This window comes from Crocuta crocuta, unplaced genomic scaffold (assembly GCF_008692635.1).
Source record: "Crocuta crocuta isolate KB4526 unplaced genomic scaffold, BGI_CrCroc_1.0 scaffold155, whole genome shotgun sequence".
Lineage (NCBI taxonomy): Eukaryota > Metazoa > Chordata > Mammalia > Carnivora > Hyaenidae > Crocuta > Crocuta crocuta.
The window spans coordinates 1,349,460-1,376,435 of NW_027530365.1; the positions used below are offsets into that span (position 1 = coordinate 1,349,460).

The window sequence follows — 26,976 nt, forward strand, 5'->3', positions numbered from 1 at the left end:
GGCAGCAAAATTGACTTATCTGTATTTCTGCTGGCCAGCATCACTGTTCCTATGCACTATGTACTCGCATGAACTGTTATTAAGATTCAGCATCAGTTAGATGCTGGTGTGAGAGGAGGCAAGAGTGATTACAGATGCTCTGTAGGTTCTACTTTTAGGTTTTATAATTTTTCTATCAAGATCACATATTGCTTTTGTAAGAAATAGGAAAAACACATAAAATCTAATTAAATATGAAGACCTCATGTCTGCCATGTGAAAGTGTCCCAGGTGAATTAAATGGATTGGCAGGGAAACTGAATGATCAATTGCTAATGCAGATGCTAATTGGAGAGTACCTATGACTAACAGAGTCTCAGCAAACTGACAGACTGCTGAAAGGAGCCAGCTTTAAGAAGAGTATGAACACCCATGGAAGAAAGAACAAACTGGGGACCAAACCAGTGGGGAGACCAGTCTGCCTAATACTCCCAGGCCTGAGCCAGCATCCTGCACTGGGTAATCCCTGCTGCATGAATGGTTTCATTACAGTGGAAAATTGTAAAGTTTAGAATTTATCCCCAACACATATTGTGACATTTCAGATTAAGGTTAATAGAGAGGAAGATCAGAGGAGGCCTTTGTCTCATGAAACAGAGGAGGTGCCCGGAGCAAAAGCCATGGAAAAAAGAGAAAGCAGCAGTACAGCATGTATCTGATCGGTCCTGCATCACTGAGGACCAGCCTGTGACCTGCTCCAGACTCTGCTCAGGCAAGACATACAAGAAGGCAGCTTATGGGAAGGTGCACGCTGTCTATCTCAAATAAAAGAGCTATAAATAAGCTGCTCTTCAAAATGGGTCTGTCTTCTTTTATAACATTCACAGTAACTCCTTGGTAAATATATATACACACATATTTTATAGATGGGTAGAAATTACGCAGTTTGAACATTACTTCACAGAGACTTGATTATGAATGGTATTTTAAATAAGTGCCATTTTCTTGAGGTACTATCCTTCACATCAAATAAACAGCTCTCTAGTGAACTCTAGTTCAGGCTGGGGATGACAGCAGCTGCCTGTAGAACAATACTCAGAAGGATTTTAGGACAGCTCTGGCACAAAAGGAAAAAGTGTGGTGATAGATAGCAATGCCCACCATGAGCAGACAGGCAAAGGGCAAGCATGTGGGCCACCAATTTGATTGGCATCTCTCATCCAGAAGTTACACCTGAGTACAAATTTCTGAGGTCAGGAGCCCATATTCAAAACACGACCCAATTATAATTGTACTACCTTTTATAAATGTTCTAAAAAAAGATCTGGGCTCTGCAGAGAGCAAGGGTCAGCTAAAAACTGGCAGGGATTAAACTGAGGTGTATGGGAACGTATAAAAATAACACTGTCTCCACGATCAACCCTTCAGCCAGCAGGAAGATTTACCTGATGTCCTTGGGCAGTTCTGGCAACTGCATCTTCTTCATCATGGCGTAGTGGGAGATGGCCAGGACGGCCATTCCCAGACACTCATTCTCGATATCGTGTCCATCCTGCTCGGTCTTGGGGTCTCGAATAGGAGCCAGGCATTTGACCAAATCATATTGTCCCTTTGGAGCAGAGGTGAGAAGAAATGAACCACCACTTGAGTTTCAAGAGTCCATGTGTGTCTCTAGTCTTAAGAGGAAGGTTGCCCATACAGGGTGGTGCCACCCAGAAAAGTAGTGATGACATGAATGAGGTTTATAGATTCTCTGTCACCAAAGCTCTTTCTCAACAGTTGGGCATGAGGGGACTAAGGAACTGTTCTCCCCAGTAATAAATTCATTGATTGAACAAATGTTTACTAAGCACCATGCGAGCTGCCAATGAATAGTGTAAACACATGAAACCCTTTCTCAGGGCTTATCCTATAAATAATGGTGGCCAGCAGCATGTTCTGGGCTTGGACAACACCAGGCAAGGGAGGCTGACAGCTGGCTGGGGTTGGCTTATTAATTCCACAAACATACATACTGAGATAGCCTAGCCTAGGCACTGGCTGTATAGCTGACAACGTACCACACCTCACTCTGATGGAGAGTTAGAGAAAGGGCAAGGAACACACATTCTACAGTGAATCATTACCACACACAAGTTTTTCAACACCCGTTGTTCAAGTTCCTAGTAGTGAAATGTATCACCAAAATATACCTTCTCTCCGTTGGAGTTGCAAAGCATTCCAAGAGCCAGTGAGGGCTTCAAAAATAAAGAAGAAAGCTAGAAAGCAGTCCCCATCACCCATCTTATACAGAGTAGTGACGATGATATGATGATATCAATGCTACCTCCCCTTTATGAAACCCTAGCCTCAGTGCTAGACTGTGTACTACATTCCTTTTATTTACTGTTTCATTCAATCCTCGCAACAGCCCCATAAGGTGGGTGCTAACGTCATCACCTCTTATCTAACAGATGAGGAATCTAAGGCACCCAAAGGTTACATCATTTCACTCAGCATGTAGTAACTATTGATAACTGGGAACCAATTATGGGCCAGGTATCATTCTAGGTGTCAGGGGTATACACAGCAATAAGCCAAACTGTGTTCCTGACCTCAGGGAGATTCCGTATTGAGAAGAAAGAATAAACAAACGACAATACATAACATCAAGTAGTTACAAGGAACAAAGTCAAGTAGAAAGACAGAGTGCCGTGGGAGCTGGGGACCCAGGAAGTAGTGAAGGAAAGTCATACCTAGATGGGACTCCTGGGCTTTGGTTCATCAACACTGTGCTGCAGTCACTCACTCAACTTTACTAACATCAAGCGCGCTGAACTCTCTAGCCTTTCTTGCATTGGAACAGAGGTAGACGTGAAGTCTGGGGGTGCTGTTTCTACATAAGTAAGACACTCACTTCCCTGAAGGGACTTAGTGGTTTCTGGATGGAGGGTTCTCACTGCGGCAATTCCTCCTCTTTCCCAGATAGGATTTCTTATTTCTCTCCAGTAAGGACAGCACACTGTTCACTTCCACTAACTACCAAGGACCAGCAACTAACATCTCTGCCGGCAATGTTTGAAGAAGCAGAACAAAATTTGAAATGATTTTGGTTGGCTGTGATTTTCTGTAAACATCACTGTACAGCCACCTCAAGTAACTCTCATGTGAACATCTGAGAGGTCAGATTCTAATGCAATACTTATTCTTGAAGTACGGCGCGCTATTCCTTTGAAAATATAAAAGTGGGAGACTGAATAAAAAACGATCAGTCCGAAAACAGCCAATTCATTTAATTTTTTTTTAAATGTTTTATTTATTTCTAGGAGAGAGAGAGAGACAGCGTGAGCAGGGGAGGGTCAGAGAGAGAGGGAGTCACAGACTGAAACAGGCTCCAGGCTCTGAGCTGGCAGTCAGCACAGAGCCCGACGCGGGGCTCGAACCCACGAACTGCGAGATCATGACCTAAGCGAAAGTCGGATGCTTAACCGACTAAGCCACCCAGGCGCCCCCAATTCATTTAATTTTTTCAACAACACACTCTCTGCCCAGGGCTGTGCATTCCTGCCATCTCTAAGTCCAGTTCTCAGGTATGTATGGGATGGGGACGAAATGGAAGCAGAAACTAAAGCTGGGCAATGGGATAGAACTGGGACATAAAAATCACATGGGAAAGTGTACCCTAAAGGAGTAACAGAACACATACATAAACAAGTATGGAGGTTGCCCACAACCACTTGCTACTGTAACAGCGACAGCCTAATAGGGGAAACTTAAGAAAAACAAAAAATGCCCAGAAAGAGGAAACAAGTTTAATAAAGGAGGGCCTTTCCTGTGGACAACAGCCTCATACTCACTTCCTACCTGAAATCTCCACAGGCATCTCCAAATGAGAATGGAGATGGCTTGTTCCCAAGCCTCCTCCAACCTGTTCCTCCCTGCCTTCCCTACTTAGGGAATGACTCCATTATCTATCAAACAACGCCCAAAACAGAAACCTCAAAAGCACCTTTGACACTTCAGATTCTCTCCCCTTCCACAGCCAACCCATCCGCAAATCCTATCAATTCTCCCTCCAGAATTAATTGCCGGTCTGCCATTTTTCTCAAAACTCAACTGCCACCGCACTCAGCCAAACCAGCACCTTCTGTCACGTGGACCAACATGGCACATGATCTGCTTCCTCGTCGGCCTCACCAGTCACACTCCTTCTCATCAGCCTCTTCTCCTCCAGCCACACTGACTCTCCTCTCAGCTCCAACCTGCCTCAGAGCCTTCCCACATTCTGTTCCCTCTCTATCAAATGCTCTCAACCAGGGAGATTCTGCCCCGTAGGGGATATCTGGCAAGGTCTGGAGACAGTTTTGATTGTCACAACTGAGGGGGTGGTATCTAATGAGCAGAGGCCAGGGGTGTGGGTAAATACCGTACAATGCACAGGGCAGTCCCTCTGAGAAAAAAACTACCCAGCCCAAACTGTCAGTAGTGCTGCTGAAAAACTGCTCTGACAGAAGAAACACTTTCCCCTCTCCTTCCTTAGAACTACAGACTCCTTCTCCTTCCAGATTCAGTACAAGTGTCACCTCCTTAGATACCTTCTCTGACCACACTATTTACATCAGACCTTCTCAATCAAACCTCCTCCCTATATTCTCTATCACAAAAGCTTCCTCCTTCATAGGACTTCTGACAACTCTTATGTATTCCCTGTGTATCACTTTACTTGTTTTCCGTTTGCCCAGCTTGATTTTGCATCTGCGGCTTGCAGAGACCACCTCTGTCTTGTTCACCACAGTATCTGCAATGCCTCAGCAAAGATCACACACTCAGTAGTAATTATTTGTTGAATGAAGGATTATGAAGCCATTAATACAGCAAAGATTTATATTAATTGACATCTGAAAGATGATCAATAGAATGGGCAAAAAAAAAAAAAGCAGTTTACGAAATGACAGGATATTTTCAAAAAACTGCACGGTACAGAATATATACCTGCATGGTAACATCAGGAAGCATATCACCAAAAATGCTGGTTATCTCAGGGAACTGTAATTCAGGTGACTCTAACTGCTCTTCTGCTTTTTATCTAGTGTCTCATCTTCCTACCCTACTACAACTGTGACTCAGAGCAGCCACCTCCTTCCTTCCCAAACGTTACTCTGACTGCTGAGATGTCCCCATTCACCCCACTGAACTATACCCTCCCTCACTTGCAGCTTCCCTCTGCTCTCTCCACGGGAAGCACTGCAGATGAGAAGTAAAACGGTAGGAGGTAGGGGGGAAAGAAAGAAATGGGGAAGAAGCGATGCCTTGAAAACCCCCAAGTGGGACAACCAGCCCCTTGGGACACCAGACTGCTACCTCTCGCCTCCTCGTTCTGGGCAATTCCAGGAGTGGCAAGGACAGCCCTAAAACAGAGCAGAGCAGGAGAGCAGGCTGTAAAACATCCTGGCCGCCAGCAAGTCCAGCCGTGCCAGGGGGTCGGAACCCTGCGACGTCTCAGCAATCCTGGGTACTCCAGCTTCTCCCGGGCCCAGACTTCTCACCTGAGCAAACAGATACTCCAGGGAGCTGGCGTCAAGGAGAGGGGTTGCATCTGGAACTTTTTTTTTCTCATAGCCATTTTTCTGCTTCTTTGGAGAATGTCGCCATACAGACTGCTCATTATCATTGGTCCCATGCCAGTTGGTGAAATAGAACCTAGAAGGCAGGAAGATAAGTGTCAATTTGGGGAAGACGACCTTCGAATGCACTGGAGAGGGGTCCTGGTTGTACCCAGAGTGCTCAATGCTGGAAGCTAAACTTCCCTGAAAAGCAAACAAACAGGGCTTTCAGCTGCATTGCATGTCACAGGTTAGAAAGTCCTTTTTCTTTTCACTCTTGCAAGCACTCTGTGAACAGCGTCCTGCCAGAACCTGGCCGTGACTCAGGGAGATAAATGGACTTTCCACTGCGTCTTCCTAAATAGGAAAACACACTAACTAGACCCAGGAGCAGGCCTAGCAAGTCCTTTTACCTTTAATAATGCTACCCTGCCTTGAATCCAAGACCTTATTTAACTGACACTTTAACATTCCTATCGAAGAAAACGTAGTTTCGTTGTGTAATCCAGATGTACAGTTAGTAAGGCAGTGCCTCCTATTTCCCAGACTGCTGTTACTTCACTGATTGCTTATCTGACAATGAAGAGAGTTACAAAGAGAAGAAACACACGAGCACTACTACAAGGGCAGCTTGCAGTGCTGTGAATTAAATTAATAAGCACTTTATGCCATTTAATCCTTACAGCAACCGCTCTAGGTAGGTTTCACTGTTTCTGTTTTATGGGTGAGGATAAAAGAGGTTCCAAGAGGCGAAGTGACCTGACTACAAGCCGCTTCTCTTAACTACTACTTGGCCTCCACCACCTGTAGGAGAAACGCAGTGAGTTCTCGAGTGTGTGAAAGTGGGCCCAGGCCATCCCTAGGTTACAGACTCAGCTGGTACCCGGGTTTTGCCCCCGTGACGTGCCCATGTGCTGACAAAAAAACACGATGACATAAAGAAGCAACAAATAAAATTTCTTCCCAAGAAATGCTGCCACAAACCTCAGACTTCGGTCACTGAGCTGCATTTGCAAAGCCTAGACATAGCGGGCCCCGTGCCAGGCCGGGAGTCAAAGGCTATGGTCCCCGCACTCTGGGAGTTGCTTGTCTGTAGGTCTACATGGCAACCAGTCAAATCCAACAATAACAATAAAGTAACATACAGGGGGCAGGTCTCACAAGCAGGAATAGAATGTGACTTTCATGGAGCCCAGTTTTTCCTTCCTTCATAAAAAAAAAGTATTAAAGGTATATTTTACAACAGTGTTGATATAAAGATGAATATAATCCATCCTGGATTATATTCACTTTTTTTCTGGCTTTAGATGAAATTAAAAGACCTTTGCGAGTCCTTACAAGTATTATGAGCCCTAGGCACTGTGCCTAATAGACAAGTTGTCCCTGGACATAAGGGAGTCTTTGATGAGGTGCCAAACAAGGGAGAAACCACCTTCTACTGCCAGGGGAAGGGAGAAAGGGCTGGGAAGGAAAGTTGGGACCAGAATAAATAAATGCCAGGCTTCAGAGCCTGGACCAGACACAGCAGGCAGGGGAGCTGGCAAGGCAAGGTCACGTGAGGCAGGATGCCCCAGAAGAAAGCTCCACGGAAGGTGGACGGAAATGACAGAGATTGCATCAGATGCCTATGGCAATAGCCTGGGCAATGCTGTGAGCTCTGTGGAGGCGGACACCTCAGCTGTCTTGCTTAGCACTTAATCTCCTGGCATATAACAGATGCTTATTAACACATGATTGTTTGGTGAACAAACAAGAAATGAACAACTTCAGGGAGTAGCAATTAACATGGAGAGGGAAGGATGGATAAGGAAGTTTATATTAAAGTAAAATCAGTATTTTAGAACTTTCAGGGATTCTCTACAGCTCACCTTCTCTATGACTTATGAAAATGATTGAGAATTTGACTGTGGGCTTTGATAGCTCACCCACACACACAGAAAGAGCACATATCCATGGAGCCCATGTGCAGCATAAACCACAGCTATAGGACTGTCCTCTCACCCTCCTATATGACAGGGTCAGGCCCCCGTGGCTATCTGCTGATGAAGGGGCTGGCACTTATGCTATCCCCAGACTGAAGAATCTAATTTTCAAGGGCAGAACAGAGCACAGAACAGGAGGACTCAGCCAAGATCAGCGATCCAAGATGGGGCAGAAAGTAAGAGGTGAACTGTCTCTACCAACTGGGCAAATACAGGAAAATCTGACATTGGGGCAGAAAAAAAATTGATTAGGACACAGCTAACTCTTTTGGTTACTGAATCAAGCCCAAAACAGAGCATTCTCGCCATTCACACAATAACCAGACATCTGCTAGAAGTTTTCAGGATCTGTCTGGAAGGAGACAGGTGAAAAGGTTACGAACAGGACAACGAAGGCAGGAGCTGAGAGCTCGTGAACACTGACCCTGTGCCAGGTACTCTTTACACAAACAAAGCAGGGCTCTCCCCAAAAGGGCATGCAGACAAGTATATTCGGTTTGGCAGTGGAGGAAGGCGGTGAGGAAATGAGAATTACAGGTGATGCAGAAGGGCACCTGGGAAAAGTAAAAGGGTCTCTAGGATGGCGGAGGTTGTTTCAAAGAGAAGCAGTGAGGACAGGCTTTCCCTGAACCAGTCCGAGGCATGGTCCTCTTGTGCCACATCCCGCTGAATCTCTATGAGAAAGAGTCTTTGGACCTGGTGAATCAAGGGCCCAACACAATCTCCAATCAGGTCTGAACACACTCTCCAATCGAATCTGAACAAAAACATTTTTCCAGGCTGTTATCTGAGCCCTGTGGGACCAGCTACAATTTGGAAATCTTTTGGCAAGATGTTCAGACAGGATAAGGCTGAGGAGATCAGACTAATGTGTGACTTTACCACTTCAGTAAAGGCTGAAAGGAGCCTAAAACAAGGCTGCATCTCTAGAGATTGCCCACAGTCAAAGGCTGACAGCTTTCTATTTAATAAGATGACAAAACAAAGAGTAAAAGCCTTTAAATCAGTGACTACCAAATTCAACACCTTCCTAATATCATCCTAAAAAGACAAAACTAGAACGTACACTGAAGGCAGAAACTCTACACTTAAAATGTGAGTATAATTAGCATACGGTGTTCTATTAGTTTCAGATGTACAATATAATGACTCAACAATTCTGCAACATTCCTAGAAGAAAATACAGGCAGTAATCTCTTTGACAACAGCCACAGAAACATTTTTCTCCTTTGGCTAGGGAAACAAAAACAAACTATTGAGACTATACCAAAATAAAAGGCTTTTGCTCAGGGAAGGAAAACCCTCAACAGAATAAAAAGACAACCTGCCAAATGGGAGAAGACAATTGCAAATGATATATCCAATAAGTGATTAAGATACAAAATAAAAAATTTACATAATTCAAAACCAAAAAACAAATAATTAAATTAAAAATGGGGCAGAAGACATGAAAAGACACTTTTCCAAAGAAGAAATACAGATGGTCAAAAGTCACACAGAAAGATATTCATCAAACTTGGGCCACAAATTCCTAGTATTAGAACATGCTAATGGAAAAAAAAAAAAAAAAAGAATGGCATAAACAAATGTAGTATGACAAGCGTAGATTCCTTTTCAGAATGGCGTGGAGGAATGATACAGGAAGGAAGAGGGAGGGAGAGATAGGTAGACAGATAGACCTATCAGGGAGATATGACTTCCTTGCAAGTTTTTGAGAAAATTATATTATAGATGACTGCATACTGAAAGTTTATGTATATAGCAGCACTCTCAACAATAGCCAAATCATGGAAAGAGCCTAAGTGTCCACCAACTGACAAATGGATCAAGAAGATGTGGTTTATCTATGCAATGGAATACTACATGGCAATGAGAAAGAATGAATCTGGCCATTTGTAAGAACGTGGATGGAACTTGAGGGTGTTATGCTGAGCGAAATAAGTTAGGCAGAGAAGGACAAATACCATATGTTTTCACATATAGGTAGATTAGCAGAAACTTAACAGAGGACCATGGGGGAGGAGAAGGGGAAAAATAGTTGGGGAGTGGGAGGGAGGCAAACCATGAGAGACTCTTGAATACTGAGAACAAACTGAGGGCTGATGGGCGTGGGGAAGAGGAGAAGGGAGGTGATGGGCATGGAGGAGGCACTTGTTGGGATGAGCACTGGGTGTTATATGGAAACCAACTTGACAATAAACTATGAAGGAAAAAATAAATAAAAATAAATAAGTAAAAGCTACCTAAAAAATTAGGGGAAAAAAAGAGAAAGTTTATGTATAGATATTATACACAAGGAATTCTCCTTAGGTTTCTATAGAACTTTACTAATGGAGAGTAAAATTCATTTGAATGAAAAAGCAAATATTCTTTTTCATAAAAAGGAATAAAGAATATGCTTATCATACATATATTATAAAATAATAACCATTAAAATCATGATCTAAAAACAGAAACTTACAATTGAAGCTCAGAGTGTTTCCCCAAATAGAGCTGGGATTCCACTGAACAGTCACTAACATTTGTTTTCATATTACACCCTCTTTAGTGGTGAGAGTAGGAGGTTTCAAAGTTTTTGTAGTTTGTTGTAATGCAAATGTTTTACCTTAGGGTGGGATCTTTTTTTTCCAAGTTCAAAGAGCCTGTGGTAACAAAGCAATATCCTGTTGAAGCTCGATGTCAGGTACAAAGTCAAGGTGCCAAAAATGAAGTAGCTGTGTACTTCCTGGCAGCTAACAGAACAGGGAGGAGGCAAAGACAGCTTCTAATAGTGAGGTAATAGTGAGGTATTCACACAATCCACAAAGACAAATGCCTCGAGGAGGGTTCTGGGACAGATAAGAGGATTCACTAGGTGTGTGACTCTGGGTCACTTCACTTCACAACTCACTTTGCCCCTAAACAATTGCAATAGTTGAATCAGGTAAACTCAGGTCTTATCCAAGTCCCAAATTCTACCATTCCAGATTCTGAGCCAAGAGGACAAACCTAGAGGGAAAGAACTAGAACTCAGTGACATGCCCCCTTCCTAGACTGCCAGTTGCAAATACACGTTTCAATGCTCGTTCACACAGACAACCCCCAGGCCACAGAAAGCAAGATTACACTTTGAAAAACAAATCCAAATATAGTCAGAAGGCTCAGCTGGGTGGGGTGAATGTTTCCTTAAATCTGGGGCGTGAAATCTCACATGGTACATACCTCTCCTCTTAAGGTGAGACCTTGGGTGACTATAGACAGAGGAAAAAAAAAAAAAGTCAGCCCTAGGATGATTATCCAAGAAAGCAGATCTGGTTCAACTGCTGCTGAGAAAAACATCCAGACCATTCTGGAATGTTAGCAACTCTACCAACTTCCCAATGGAAGCAGCATCTAAGCTACTGTGGAATGCCTCTGAGATCCCTGAGGGAGTCTCCAGCAGGTCCCTACATTCATTCCATCAGCACCTGAGCCCATCTGCTGGTTTCATCACATCTATGTAAGTCAAGATCCTCTTCAAAAAGTGTTCACCCTGTTTATAAGCTCCTTTGCTAAAAGCACATTCACTTGTGCTTAACTAATATCTCACAAACATACTTTCAACTCTAGGTAACAGAGAAAAATGCTTATAAACTTGACACCACAGTGAAGTCCTGACTGGCTATGCCTGCCACCTTGGGGGACCGTGTGACATTTAAGGAAGTCTACAATACAGGAGAAAAGGCAAGTTAAGTACCCATCCGAAGAAAAATGAGAGTCGCACCCACTAGGCAAAAATTCTCAGGGACTGGATCAAAACACCTAGCCCTTGAGAGCAAGAGCAAACTAGAATTTCTAGGGAACCACTTCAGCCGGTGCTCCTCAAACTCTTCAGCTGCAACTTTTAAGAAGTATTTTACTGTATCATGAGCTGGTATATACACCTGCATATCTCAAATAGAAGTTTTAAAACACAATATTCTTGGGATATGTACATAGGCTAATATTACCTATTCTTGTTTTTTTTTTTTTTAAATTCTGGTCACAAAGCACGAAATTAAATTCATAGGCATGACTCACCACTTGAAAAACTCTGCCGTAGAATACTAATTCTTTTCAAAATACCCTCTGCATCATAATGATTTCTCTTCTACAATGTGGCAGAGGAGAGTGATCAAATTCATTCTGAATTGCATTCCAAATACTGAAGAAGTCCTTTCTCATACCAAGCAAATATAAAACTTACCAATTACAAAATGACTACAAATCTTCTTACTAAGTGACTCAGGCCTCCAAGCTAACTGTCATCCTCCCCCTGCAGGAAGAAGCCAAGCGGGTGCCCATACCTCATCCGGTAGTGGAGCCGGAGTGATGTCTTGTCATCAACCGTGATCGTGTGATTCGGAGCATACCACAGCTTGGTGTTCTCCTCATACAGGGCAAAGAGGTTGTGACACAGAGGAGAGATACCTGGGGAAAAGTAAAACATGTATCAGAAAACTAAAGACAGATGCATCAGGCCATCTGGTCCAGGGCATGATATACACAAAGACAAGCAATTCTCTTATCCAAAGAATCCAGGTCACATTTTTTATCCTCTTAGGGCAAATATGACTTCCAACCAGGTTTAGTCAGGCAGTTTTAATCATGATAATTAAGAACTATGGCTCCCCAGGAATATACACTATAGCTCCTGACTAACAAGATTGAAAACATTGTAAAACAGAAGTCTAATGATGTTTCTCAACACGGTGTCTATGACAGTCCTAACAAATCCTGCTTAAAAGAAAAACTACGCGAGCTGAGAGGTTCCCAGATCCCACCTGAAGTGCACCTTGCTAATCACAGTCAGAAACATCCTTGGAGTCTGGGAAATCCCCAACCTGTCTCCTACAGAAAATATTTAAACAATTCTAACACACCGTGATTATGCATTAAACATGCAAAGAAGTTCCTGGCAGTAGCACACAAAATCATGTGTTAGAATAAATAACCAAAGTGATTTTTGTCAGTGATAAAAATCTATTACCATTAATAATAAATACACTTAAGTACTCTGTATAGTTATCATAAATATTTTTTATTAGTAGCCAACTCACAAGAAGATATATGCTTAACAAAAGTGGTCTAACAGTGCTCCCTTGCCTCTCTGTCCCACCACCTGTCTCCTCTGATACAAGAAGAACTAAAGAGATAAAGGAGACTGTAAAGTCAGGAAAGCACCTTTCCACTCACTTCTGAGCCCATAATTAAAATTACACAGATCTGTAATATAAAAGCGTGGGGGAAGGAAAGAAGGTGATTGCAAATAACCAATTATTACTGACATTTTCATCTGTGACCAGGCCTCAAACTAAGATATGGGCAACTTAACCAAAAATATATGAAAATATAAGGTAATAGGAGCTTCCCAAATCAGATGTCTGGAGCGAGACTGACACTGACAGGGACCCTCCACGGCAAGAACTCCCTCTGACATGCACCCTGAGTGAAGAAGTGGCAGATGTGTTGGTGCCTCGCTACACTCCTTGATTCCTGCCTCACAGTTACCTAGAGCAACCCCTTCAGAGGTTGGTGTTCCTCCTTGTGACAGAGAAGGGGGTAAACTTCAAAGAGCATCTTCTCATGGAAACAGGGGCAAATAAGTTATAGATCCAGTACTGTTAGGGCTATGGTTCGGGAATACTACAGTTTTCCATTCGTGAACTGGCCTTTGCGGACTGGCCCAGAAGCCTCATCTTTCTTTGTACATACTCATATTTGAATGGGCACAGACACGTACATATTGAAGCAAAATTTATTTGTAATCCTGAATCTATCTGTATTCTATCGCAGGTCTGATTCTAAAAATATTAGTACTTATAAATAGGAAGATCAAAGATAGCTTTATATACAAAAGTATAGGATAACGGTAACAACAACAGTAACATTTACTGAGGGTTAAGTGTCAGACATCAGGCTAACACGCTCTATGTTTATTATCTCTTAATCCCAACACTTAATGATGTAATTAATATTTTCGCCATTTTATAGGTTAAGTAACTGGGGCCTCTTGAGATTTAGTACGATTCCGAGCTATTCAAGTAAAGTGCAGAGTTAAGATTCAAACCAAGACAGAGCTACTGAGGAGGTACAAGAATGAGAGCTGAAAGAACAAAAATGGACCAAATATATTTGGACAACAGGGAAGAAAATACTGCCTCCAAAGATCACTTACTATAATAACAATGAGAGCTCTGATAAGATGTGGCATTCCGTACTCATGTACTTTGAAAATTAATAAATGTTTGCAACATTCCCCTGAGTCGGTTATAAAAGAGGTCACTCAATCTCTACAGACTGGGCTTAGAACCTAGTACCCCACATTGCCTGGCCTGGAGCCCAGGGCCACAGCAGGCTCCGTGGCTGTGCCTGCCTGCGGACTCAGGCTCTCTCCCCTCATCTCTGTTAGCAGCAGCCCCTTGATCTCTCATTAACTGCAGCCCAACAATTCTGTACAAATACGATGCTAAGAAAATGGGCCAACAGAATAAACACTATAAGCCAAACCTCAAGGGAAAGGAGAAAAAAACACAATACCTTAAAAAAATACTTTGGAAGCACCCATTTACATGGTGCTTAGCCGTTTTGCCCATTACAAATAGTTTTAAAGCTAATGTCTAAAGCTGCTTCCTTTTATACTTTGCTATCCAGTCAAAATAACTTTAAAATATGAACATAAGGGCATGAACCTCATACTCGATGTACCTCGGCCAATTTTATTCCCGGCAGTACCAACCTCTCCCCTTTTATTGGAGCTCTCATATTTAAAGCATTGGAGACAGAAAGATGTAGAGCAGAAAGAAAACGGGGTTTCTGCACAAGCTGTGTCACAAAGTGGGTAGTAATTCTTGAAACGCCCAGACTATCCCAACAGAGTTGTCCTGAGGGCTAAAGATGGTATAAATCAAGCATGGATCACACTGTCTACCATCACAGTTAATCATCATGCGTTGATTTAAAAAAACAAAACAAAACACAGCTTTATTGAGATGTAATTTACATATCATAAAGTCTACCCATTTTAAGTGTACAATTCAATGAATTTTAGTATATTTACATTGATACAACTGTCACCACAACCCCAGGGGATCAGATCTTTAAGTTTCTACAATTTAACTTCACTTGTCATTTAAAAGTCAGTGGACAAAACTGTCAATGACTCCAAAGTTTAAAGGAGTTTCATTCTGTTATTCATTCTGGTTTCTCACCCTCTCCCTTGCTTGGCAACAGGCTAACTGAAGAAAGACAAGGCTCACTTAAAAAAAAAAAAAAAAGAAAAAAAAAAGAAAAAAGAAAAAGACCATGTTGTTCACAGCCTCACTGCCCTTTCTGCAACTTGGTAGTGTGACCAAGCCACAAAGTGACACTCAAGTTCTCACCTCAAGTCAGCATCACGAAGGGGAAGCAGGTTACAGCGGCAGAAGGACAATCCTACCTTTCAGAAGAAGTTTTGAACAATCAATCCTTCAGATCTTGAGAGATGCCCCTTACTGAGCTTGTAACTTTGTGCCAGATGTTTTTACTCATTTAGTGCTGATAGTATTCCAATTTCCCAGATGTAGGGGAAATAAAAACAGAGCCTCCACAGAAGGCAAGCCTCATTCCTTGGGATCCCAAGCTCATTAGTGACAGAGCAGGAATAAGTCACTTTACGATGAAGAAAGTGAAAAGTGAAACCCTCAGAATTCAGAACTGGCCTCAGGTGAAACGCACGTGGGTGGCAGAGGCAGGGCAGAGCCCATGCGTGCCCACACTGGGCAGAGTTGGTAAGGGGCAGGGACACCGCACGCCGGGCCAGGGGGCAGTGGCCAGTACTCACAGCACTCCTGCGCCGCCCTGATGCACAGCTCCTCTGCCGTGTACTCCCCGCTGCCCAGCCTGAGCGGCTCCCTGTCCGAAAGATAGAAGAGCACTTCCACCCCCGGCTCGGGGGACTCCAGATTCACCTCCGTCTTCTTGGAGCTCCTCATTTTAGCACAGAAAGCCATGGCATTGCAGTCCTCTTTTATATTTAGATACTGTAGTGGAAGGAAAACGAGACCGTGTGGTCATTCTATGTGCCAGAAGTTCAAGTGGTAAGAGAGAATGTTAGGAAGGTAAACAAGCACAAATACCTCCCAAACAGGTAAGTAACTCTGCCCACCCCTTCCCTTTCTGAAAATCAAACGCATCCGAACTTATGAGATGTCAGACAATCCATTGTAATTATGAAAATATATACATTATACATTTTAATTCTTTATGACCAGACCATATTCTCAAAAATCAGAATAATTTTACATATGGCCTAGATTTGTGTTTCTCTAGTTGTAGTTGGAAAATGTGGCTCATTCTGGGAGCGTTCATGTTAATGTTACTCATGCTGCTACCTCTACTGTCACCTCTATTTCATTTCTGAGCTGACCTAGGGCACGAATCACATTTTTTCACTCTATCTCCCACCAAACTGCAAGCTCAGGGAGGCCGTGAACTGCCTCTTATCTATCTTCCTGCCTCCAGAGCCTAGCCCAGGGCTGGCTCTCAGTACAAAGTGACCACCAGTTGAAGTTCATGAGCCCTGGAAGGGTCTCGAAAATGAATGAGGCCAAGTCCTCATCACTCCACTGGCAGGTAGACGGATGGGTAGCACTTCGTGGCAGCAGAATGAGGGCTGGAAGCCTTCCTTTGAAGAGGTCAGAACCCGCTGGTGAGAAACTTGCAAATAAGTCCTTCACCTGAACTGCCTCTAAAGGCAGGGCAACTAGGACAAAGAGCCAGCCTCAGCAACTTAAGCTTTAGACACGGCCAGGAAGGAAGGGGAACAAGGGAAAGCCTTGTACATCTTTCTTCCCCTCACTCCAACACTAGTAGCCTAAAAACTAATTTCCCTGACCCCAGGTTCCTAATTGCCTGCCTGCCTGCCAAGCCAACCTTCACTTAGCCCTCAAAAATCACGTCCCTGTAATGCGTACCAGATCCCCCAAAGGCCCCCCCATTAATCTACAAGAGCAATCTCAAAGTCCTCACTGAAGCCCTCCATCACCTGCCAGCTAGCCTCCCCAGCCCATCTTCCATCACTCCGGCCTCCAGCGTCATGCCTGAAACCCACAAAGTTGCCATTGTTCTTATTATCCCAATCCCTCCTGCCCCACATTCTGCTTTTCGCACCTTCCTGCCTTTGGGTCATACTCATTTCTCTATCAGGAATACCTTCCCACCTCATCTTTTTCATGACAAACTATAATTATCTCTAGAACTCTGCTTGGACATTACCTACCTCCAGGAAATGCCTATGAACCTCTATCCCATCCCCTAAGCTGGATGCCCTCTCCCAAACTCTCCTCGCTGCACTAACCGCACTGGATTATGACCATCTTATTCATGTGTCTGTCTGTCTGTCTCTCTCTCTCTCTCTCTCAATGGTTTATGCTGGAAGTTCCTTACAGGCAGGGACTATGTCATTCATCTTTGTATCCCCAGTACCCAGCACAGAGCCTTACACTTAACAGGTGCTTGCAGAATGGCCACGGAAGCTTCTCAAAACAAGACAATTCACATAGTGTGGACAAAGCCACAGTTCTTTTCACCAGACTCATATGCTTACTTATTAGCTGCCCTGGTGAAGGTGAGATACTTAGAGGAGAGATATGAACCAGATACGCCTCAATGCTACAAACTAAGAGGCACTCAATTTTACTTGTTTCATCTCCAAAATAAATCTGAAAAAGAAGCTCCCAGAAATAGGCTGAAAGACTAAGTCCATAACTTAAGGATTCAGATAAACTATCAAGCAACAAGTTTTTTTTAAGTTTGTTTATATATTTTGAGACAGAGTGAGAGAAAGTAGGGGAGGGGCAGAGGGGGAGAGAAAAATCTCGCTGCACTATCAGCACAGAGCCTGTTGTGGGGCTCGAACTCACAGAACTCACAAACCACAAGATCATAATCTGAGCTGAAATCAAGAGTCAGACGCTTAACCGACAGAGCCACCCAGGTGCCCTGAGCAAGAAAGTTTTAAAACCCAACACTAAGCGCCCAACTCCACCCTACAATGAAAAACAGAAATGGAAGACAAAGAAGCTGCAGTCTGCTTCGTAAGATGCATCTTTGTCCTTGAGACCCTATACAGGCATGGCACGGGAAAAATTCAGAGATGGTGTCACATGCTTTCACCCTAAGGAAATAATGAGGCAAGTATATGTGATTATATATGTACAAGACGTGGCACCATTTAAAATAGGAAAAAATACAAGTGACAATAGGAGGCTAACAAAATAAGAAATAGCAACACAAGGCAATACTATGCAGCTGTTAAAAAGATGACATAAAGCTACGTGAATCAACACTGAAAGATACATATGACATACTGCAAAGTGAAAAATGGCATAATATGTATATCATGATCCTTTTGATCCCGCATATATGTATAATCTGGAAAAACATACAACAAACCGCGGAAGTGGTGAATATCTAGGAAGGACTATAAGGAACTTTATCTTTTACTTGGGACTTGTTACACTTTTATACTCTTGGGATTTACTTTTAAACCAGCACACTCAGCATTTAGAAATGAATAAAAATTAAAATACCAATATTGAAAACTGAGAGGATAGAAATACAGGTATCCTTACAAGTTCAAGATCAGCTTTATTATTCTTTTCAAAAGCTATTTTCCTTTCAGTCCTTTTGTAAAGATATGCGAAGGTACAAACCTGCATTTATTCGGCTGTCCAATGTCCTCCAAAAAGCAGACTGGATTTTCTTCTCTATTATCCAAAGACCGTTCCGAGCTGGGATAGAGACAGGGATAAATAAATAAATCAGCTGCAGAGGTAATTGCATCAGAGAATAAGAGGACACTCTTATTAAGGAAGCAGCCCAAACCATAAGTGGGCAGGAAAAGGCATTGGGGAGGAAGAAGGAGAAAAAAATGGATGAGGACACTGAGAGGACACAGAGGCATCGTAGAGTATGAATATCAAAGACGACATTATTTTTACCACTTCAAGAGAGGAAGCCGGGGACTTCTGCTTCCTGGCATAGAGTGCCCCGTCCAGTGTAAGTGAAGACCGTGCGCCTTTTCCGTCAACAACCTCTCCCCTGAGGCTGTGAACAATAGTTCAGGATCCCCAAACTTATGCGCTTTTATTTCCCAAGTCCATTTCCTTTAGAAATACCCTCCTCCTAACCCGGTCTGCCCTTGGCCTCATTTAATGTGATACATCCTATGATATGGTGACAGGGGGAGGGCCTAGGGATAAATCCAATGAAAAATGCTTTTAGTTCACCAAATGTTTTTTGAGCCATTCTTATTTGAAAACTTAGGTAGCAAAAAAGCCCCAACCTCACTTCAGACTTCTACTACGTAAGAGAAAACCAGCCTGATTCTCTAGAATTAAAGCACCGATCCTATCATGTTCATCACCAACCACCAACCACCACCAACTCCCCAGCACGCACGCAGAGTTCTGTACTGTTTTAACAACTTCCCAGGTCCCTCTCACAAATTCTTAAGAGTAGAATCTAATTATTTTTGCAAATGAGGAGCAACCACCCTTGGCGGTGTGAAAGTGGTTACCAAGTTAATACAGATCACTCTCTGTTTTCTGTTGGTCATTTAATACACTTTATCAGAATTCTCCTTTCCCAAGCATTATGCAGCAGAAGCAGACACGGAGTGGGGTGATGGAGATGAGGCCACAAGCCAGCATTCCCACAGGATCTCACAATTGAAGTGGGAGACGGCACAAATGAGAACATAAAAGCAATCTCAAACCAAAAGAGCATGTCACAATGTCACCTTCAGGAGGCCAGGCAGAGGACAGAAGTATGAGTTTTGATAGGACAGCTTTAACTTGGCTATTTTGACGTGGACAACTTTAACAAGATTTAAAGAACAAACCATTATACTTTCAGCTTTTAAAAACATAATGTAATCAACTGTTTTATTTATGAGAATAGATACCCCTGCCTGCATCAAAACAGGAATCTGAAATTAACTACATGCTATAATGCCTCGCTCTGGCTCTGAAGCAGAGTTTCAAATGTCACATTTAGGAGATCCGTTATTTTTGAGTTCTTCATGCCCAAAATGGACCTATATCAGGAGGCTACAATAAAGAACAAGAGCAATATGGCCCCTGCTCACACAGAGCTTACAGTCTATAGTGGAATCAAACAAAGATGCACATAAAGAGGTAACTATAAAGAACCTAAAATGCCATGAAGGAAAAAAAGAGAGGGATGATAAAAGGAATGTCACCTAGCGTGGGACTCAAGAGGGAAGTAATATTGAGCTGAGATGTAATGGATATCCAGGGAGGTGGAGAGAAGGCAGTCTGGGTAAAGGATTGGCATGCACAAAGGCCCTGTAGAGGGAAGGAGCTAGTCTCCTCTCTCCAGCTTCATAAACAGAAAAACCCCTCCAATATTCCTCTATACCTGGGCAAAGAATAGCCCTAGTTGGTTCGTCAGCAGTATTTGCTAATAGCATGTCCAGGGCCTACCTGAGGTTTCCTAGAGGCATGAAGGAAATGGACCCTGCTGCCAAGAATGAATGAAAATTGACCAGATGGGCCCCATGCTGTGTAGAATTAAGAAGCCTGCCCCCAAAGAGACATACTTGGAGCCTTTCAGATCAGGAAGAGACCTGTCGGTTCCATCAGACCCAACTTAACAAAGGCTACAGCATAAAACCTTTCAGAATTCACCACCAGATCACCTACTACTTGAGTTCAGGAGTCCGTGGTTGCTCAGAGCCTCGTGTAAGATTCAAGGGTCAGCCTAAAATTACTAAGATTTTTCTAGACCTAGGATTCTATGAAAACATTTAATAAAAGAAATGGTTTTTCCATTATTCCTTCCCTATTGCATGTCACACTATATTGAAATCACAATGTACCTAGTTTTCAAATTGACCTCCTGTATTACTGGACAATAGAATGGTATTAATTTTTGATGCTTAGCATAGAGATCAAATTCATAGAGAAAACAGAATCAGCAGCAGAATTGCTGGACAATGTGAATTTACTATGGTGTTTTTATATGCTGACTCAGTAACAAAATCTCTCTCAAAAAACTGGCATTCTAATGATAAAAATGTAAAAACACCCATAAAGCACTTAAAATACAAGGTAGGCATCGTTCTAAGCACTTAAATCTAGGACTGCTGATCCACTTTATATGAAATGACATCTGTTCTCATTCAGGATGAGAAGAGTCTTTTGTTGGTACAGACTTTGTGTAAAGGCTTCATTCAAATAACATTTCTTTCCAAAAATCCCAAACAAAAGGCCATTTATTTATTTAATTCAAGTTAGTTAACATACCATGTGGTCTTGGCTTCAGGAGCAGAACCCAGTGATTCATCTCTTACATATGACATCCAGTGCTCATCCCGAAAAGTGCCCTCCTTAATACCCATTACCCATTAACCGACACTACCTCCCACCCACCCTCCCCCTTCCAGCAACCCTCAGTTTGTTCTCTATTTATTTATTTTTTTTTTTTAAATATTTTTATTTATTTCTAGGAGAGAGAGGGAGAGAGAGAGACAGCGTGAGCAGGGGAGGGTCAGAGAGAGAGGGAGTCACAGACTCTGAAATAGGCTCCAGGCTCTGAGCTGACAGTCAGCACAGAGCCCGACGCGGGGCTCGAACCCACGAACTGCAGAGATCATGACCTAAGTGAAAGTCGGACGCTTAACCGACTAAGCCACCCAGGCGCTCCTGTTCTCTATTTTAACAACAGGTAGGAAAAAAGCAAGATCAGGTTTATAAATACTACAGATAATTCTAAGAAATCAATTCAAGTTTCTCATCACAGATACAAAAAAGAAAATGTTAAATGCTTGAAAACCTAACCAGTAGGAATCGCACAACACCCTTTAAAAAGACTATGATTCACTGGGTTCCATTCCCAAAATAAATGAATACAAAGAAGCTCAGAAAATGGGAAGAATAAAAGTGAGGACTCAAATGTTCTTTGATGATAGCACTGAATTCTTCCACACTAATTTACTTACAAAATTTCAAGTTTTTGGAATAAAAAACAAACCTGCCTTTCTTTCTATGATTAGAGGATTGCTTTTGTGGCTCAATCTTGTTAGATACTACTTTTTTTTTTCTTTTATAGCTTTATTATTAGGTTGGTTTCCATATAACACCCAGTGCTCCTCCCAACAAGTGCCCTCATCCATGCCCATCACCCCCCTTCCCCTCTCCCCCACACCCATCAGCCTGCAGTTTGTTCTCAGCATTCAAGAGTCTCTCATGGTTTCCCTCCCTCCCTCTCTCCAACTATTTTTGCCCTCTTCTCCCCCATGGTCCTCCATTAAGTTCCTCCTAATCCACCTATATGTGAAAACATAGTATCTCTCCTTTTCTGCCTGACTTATTTAGCTCAGCATAACACCCTTGAGTTCCATCCATGTTGCTACAAATGGCCAGATTCCATTCTCACTGCCATGTAATATTCCACTGTATAGATAAACCACATCTTCTTGATCCATTCTTCACTTAGGCTCTTTCCATGTTTTAGCTATTGTTGAGAGTGCTGCTATGAACATTGGGATACATGTGCCCCTATGAGATGTTACTTTACATTTAAAAGGGGGGGGCGAATTTTGTAGAGTCTCACAATTCTTTAGTTTATAAAAGTCTGATCCAAATATATCTGATGCTTCCTGGATGAGGGAAATGTAACAGAAACGAGACACAACTCTGTGAGTCTGGACAGGGCCTAGCTGCAATAGAGGGGTAACATAACTATTTTCCAAGAGGCAAAGTCCTAGAAATCTATGTGTAAAGATGCTGAAATCCTCTTCAACTGTCAAGGACATCTTTTGAAATATAAGGACCTGTAAAAGTGAAGAATAAATAATTAAACTTTGAATAGTGAAGAGACATAAACATAGGCCACGTTAAAATTCACAAGTATGACCAGAATATGACTGCTTTTGGCCAAGGCCACTATCAGATTTACATGACAAAAATAGACTGGATGATGGTTAAAATCAATGACTAGGGTCAGAATACAACACTTTGGGTAGCTGGTTGTTTTTACTAAAGAAACCATCACTCACACACTCTCTCTCTCTCTCTCTCACACACACACACACAGTACTACTTTATGTCCACCTTAAAGGAATCAAAGCTTTTGATTTCTGAAGTACAAAATACAAAATGTTGGTAAGTTAAAGTATAAACCCAGAAAAACTGAGAAGAAAAATATGTAATTTAGAAGTATTTCCTGAAATCAGCTGCTTAAGAAACTTTAAGACTAAAGCTCCTAGACCTTAAATGATTTCAGCAGGCACCTGCCTTAAGTTTGGTGAGGAAACCTAATGTCATAATACAAGGTCCAAGAGGGCAGGACCTTTGTCCCCGTAAGTGCTGATCACCAGCACATATTAGGTGCTATTAGTTAAATATAGTTGAATCTTGAACAGTGTGAGGGTTAGGGGCTTAAACCCCCGTGCCATCAAAAATCAGTGTATAACTTTTGACTCCACCCAAAGTTAATTACTAATAGCCTTACCAATAACACAGTAAATTAATACATATTTTCTATGTTATACATATTAGTGGATTTCTATAATAAAGTAAACTAGTGAAAAGAAAATGTTATCGAGAAAATCATAAGGGAGAGCAAATACATTCACAGCACTGGACTGTTTCTATTAAAAAAGGGAGTATATTGGTGGACCCAGGCAATACAAGCTTCTGTCCTTCAAGGGTCAACTGCAATTGTTAACTGAAACGAAGGTAACCAAGTAAGCAACATTACTGACTCAACACACAACTAGCAAGTGTGACCCTGGACAAAGCATTTTAACCTCTGAGCCTAGTTTCCTCATCTGCTAATCTTGGAGGAAACATCCTACCTAAAGATCAGAAAGATCTTTGAGAAAGTCTTCATCAGCCTCCTCCAACACCTTTTTCAAGTGAGGTTGTTGATGTGAAAGTGCTCAGAAAGGTGTTAAGTGGTAAAGCAATGTAATGTAGGCTTCATGGCAAAGGACTCAAGTGAGCTGTGAGCTTGCTTGAAGGACAACAGAATAAACAGGTATTCTGACATTCTGGTCATTAATCAAGTTCTATTTTATAAATCTAGCAGAGCAGTCAGGAGAGTGAGCTGGAGTCATCCCGACCTGGGTCTGATCCTGCCTTCCCCACCTACTCACTATGGTAATCTTAGGCAAGCTACTTAACATCCCTAACCTCAATGTTCTCAGTTATGGGGGGAAGTGGGGAACGGCAGCTGTCTCACAGAGCTGTTAAGGATTATAGGAGTTAATGCATATAAACCCTAAGGCAGAGTTTAGTAGGCAGCGAGCATTCATATTTTGGCCATAATTCCTGCTAAACTGATTACATATTGAGGGAGCACAGTTCCAGTCGAGGAGAGGGAACTCCAGTATACAATGAGCCTCTGCAGCATCTCATGCATCAATGGGTGCTTGCACTTAATTCTCAGGAGAGGCTTAAGGCCAATCAGCGGGAGTGCCGAAAGTCAAACACAGACTCCTGATTCCAAGGACCCTGCTCTTTCCCCAGGGCAGCAGGGGATGGGGGAACCCGCTTTAACATGCTCCCTATCAACACCACCACTGTCTTCTCTGGCTTTTCAGTATTTCTCACAGCCTCACATCGACCTAGGAGACTGAACTCATTCTAAGGCTTTCCCTCCAGAGACTGAAAGAAGGGTTGCTGAAAACCTCAGTGAAGTGCCCAGGCCTTGCCTGCGCTGCAGCCCACGGCTAACACACTGCTCCAGCAGCACCACCACAGGTGCGGGGAGGAGAGTTCTGGTGGCTGCTGACTAGGGCCCAGCTCACATACACACAGAACCTCCTTGAGGCCTAAGACACACACAGAGGCGGGGAAAGCATCCCTGCTTCCCTTCCAGTCTCATCACAAGGGACTGTGCGTGCACAAGAACTTTCTGGAAGTGACTTGTATCGGGTGTACCCAGTACCCCCTGCCTGTGGGGACCCAGAACAACTGTCTGATGAAAAGTATCACAAGATACTGTGCAGAGCTGATGGATTCCAGCCAAAAGGACGACACAATATAAATATAAAATCTGCTATTTTTTCCTGTCAGCAAGTCAGAATTATGACTCTTCTATATGCCATTCCTGCCACACAGAATATTTCACTTCTAACTATAGCATTTCCAGGAATACCCCAGAACCGTAAGTGCTGCTTCATTTACAATAAACTTCCAGGGATGATCAAACAATCAATGCCAACTCAATGGGTCAGGGCTCTCTGCATGCTCCCAATAAGCCTGCTCTCCCTGAGAGACAATTTCTGGTCAAGGTAAATACAGTACTTTGCCTGATTAAAGTCAATAAGTATTTTCCTAAAAGCCACATTGTATCAAGATGCTTTGCTATTTTTTTCTTTCTTTTCCACTAATACATCTATAATGTTATTAGAGAACACAGAATACAGAGGTCAAGACTATGGTGGCAGGAGAGGACACTCCAGTCACGGTGGGGAGAATGGCTTGCCTTCACCTCATGTGCTTTTCAATCACTCATTCCTAAAATACATATTAAACACTTGTACCACTGCAATAAAACCTTGTATGGTACTTTATACTTAAAAATGGCTTTCACATCTATCACCACATTTGGGTCTCACAGCCCCTTTCGCAGATGAGAAGATTCAGCTTCAGACATTCCCACGGTCAGGGAGCCCGTGAGTCGCAAGTCAGGGCTCAAACACATTTCTCGGCCTCCGGCTTCACTGTCCTTTCTCCCTCTGCCACATTTCCTGGGTCAAGGCACGGGGCTTTGGCAGAATTTAATCTACAATTAAAATCTGAGCCCACCAAAACCTTACTCTATTAGTAGCTGGCAAGAGACAAAGATCCCGAGGGGCCTCAAGAAAGCAGATGTGGAGGGGGTGCTGAGACACAGACCGCAGGAGCAACACGAGTCAGGAAGAGAGGGCTGTGAGGTCATCAGGGAGAGCGGAATCAGCTCCCAGCCTTGAGGGAGACAGAAGATTGTGAAAGACAGAAAGAAGTATGCAGCTCTTCTGGAAAAGGGAAAGGAGAAGGGAAATCATGAGGGTGGGTATGTAAGAAGGAATATACAGACCAGGAGGGGCAGACAGGAAGGAGGGAGACAGCATGGAAAGGTGAGGGAGGGTCCGTCTGAGGAAAGTCTGTGTGCCAGCTTCCTCCTGTGGGCAACAAGAGAAGCCCCCCAGAGGAGGAGGCCCTAGCTCCTGCCCAGTTCTGCCAGCCTGGTCTTAGGCAAGCTGCTGAAGCTTTCTGAGCTCCAATACTGTATAATAATAATAATAATAATAAATACTAGATGACTTCTGCGGTTCCTTAAAGAACAGAATGTTTGAAACCATATTATGCCACACCCTAACACAGCTAATTTTTCATTAACTTGTATTTTCAAGATGACATGCTTCAACATCCTCTTGCTGATGATGGCATCTGACAAAGCTTGCAGGAAACCAAAAATTAATGGAATACACAGAAAAACAGTGAATACCCTACCCCTTGCTAACTTTTACTAAGTTATTTTTGTGTTACTGTGTATTAACCTACTCCCTCTCTCTGTTATGCACTATGAGCTCCTTCAGGGCAAAAACCCATCTAACATTTTTTCCAGTAATTCTTTAACCACTCAGCATTCTTGGATGCAAACAACAGAAACCAGTCCTGCTTACCTTAGGATAAAAATGAATTAAGAGAAAGATCTAAGAGCACAGAACAGTCCGATAAGAACACCATTATAGCAGGGCTACCACTGTTTATCAGCCATTAGCTGCTCTCAAGCAGCCCCTATGTGTCTGTACTGTCCCCTCTAGATTCAACGTCCGGGGACACAGGGACCCAAGACATGAACCGAGTTCATCCAGTCATGTGTCTGCCTTTCCTTCAACCTCAACAGCAACAACAGACAATCACTCTAGAAATGAAGAGAGTTCGGATGCCAGACAATCCCCCAAATAGCAAGTGTCCACTCTAGTCTATATTCCCAAAGAACTCAGCTAGGCAAAGTTAGAGGAGAAAAATAAAAAGAAATCTCAAGAAAAATGGTCCTCTATACCTCTCCCCAACCAAGAAACTAGAATCAGTTTTTGTTTGGCTTTGAAATAGTCTGCCAACCACAGCTCTGAATTGAAATGGCAGGCAGAGCTCCTCAGTGGACCATATTTGTACAATAAGTAGTGCACTTTGTCCCCATCAAGGCAGCAGACTTAATCACTAGGTCAACACTGCAGAGCACTGAGCCACCTCTCGCTCAACTCCCTGGTCTGCCCCAGTTCAGTTGAGAATCTAGTAAGGGTTATACCCCACTATCTCACATCCTAGGAACCCATGCCAACACCTTTCCAAACCTTTTTGGACATGATACATGGTAAAAATATATATTTTACAGTATATGTGTGTGTATGTGTGTGTGACAAAAATTAGTTT

General features: G+C 42.8%; 1 protein-coding gene across 1 annotated transcript in view; it reads right to left on the reverse strand.

The window, feature by feature from the left end:
- Window positions 1-26,976, reverse strand: part of JAK1 (Janus kinase 1) — a 125,499-nt gene that overhangs the window by 31,937 nt on the left and 66,586 nt on the right. Inside the window, exons 2-6 of the mRNA XM_077766138.1 lie at window positions 18,235-18,312; window positions 15,363-15,561; window positions 11,848-11,971; window positions 5,505-5,658; window positions 1,425-1,588 (exon numbers count right to left, since the gene is read on the reverse strand). Coding sequence (XP_077622264.1) covers window positions 1,425-1,588; window positions 5,505-5,658; window positions 11,848-11,971; window positions 15,363-15,561; window positions 18,235-18,240 — 647 coding nt within the window. The 5' untranslated portion in view covers window positions 18,241-18,312. The remainder of the gene's footprint in view (window positions 1-1,424; window positions 1,589-5,504; window positions 5,659-11,847; window positions 11,972-15,362; window positions 15,562-18,234; window positions 18,313-26,976) is intronic.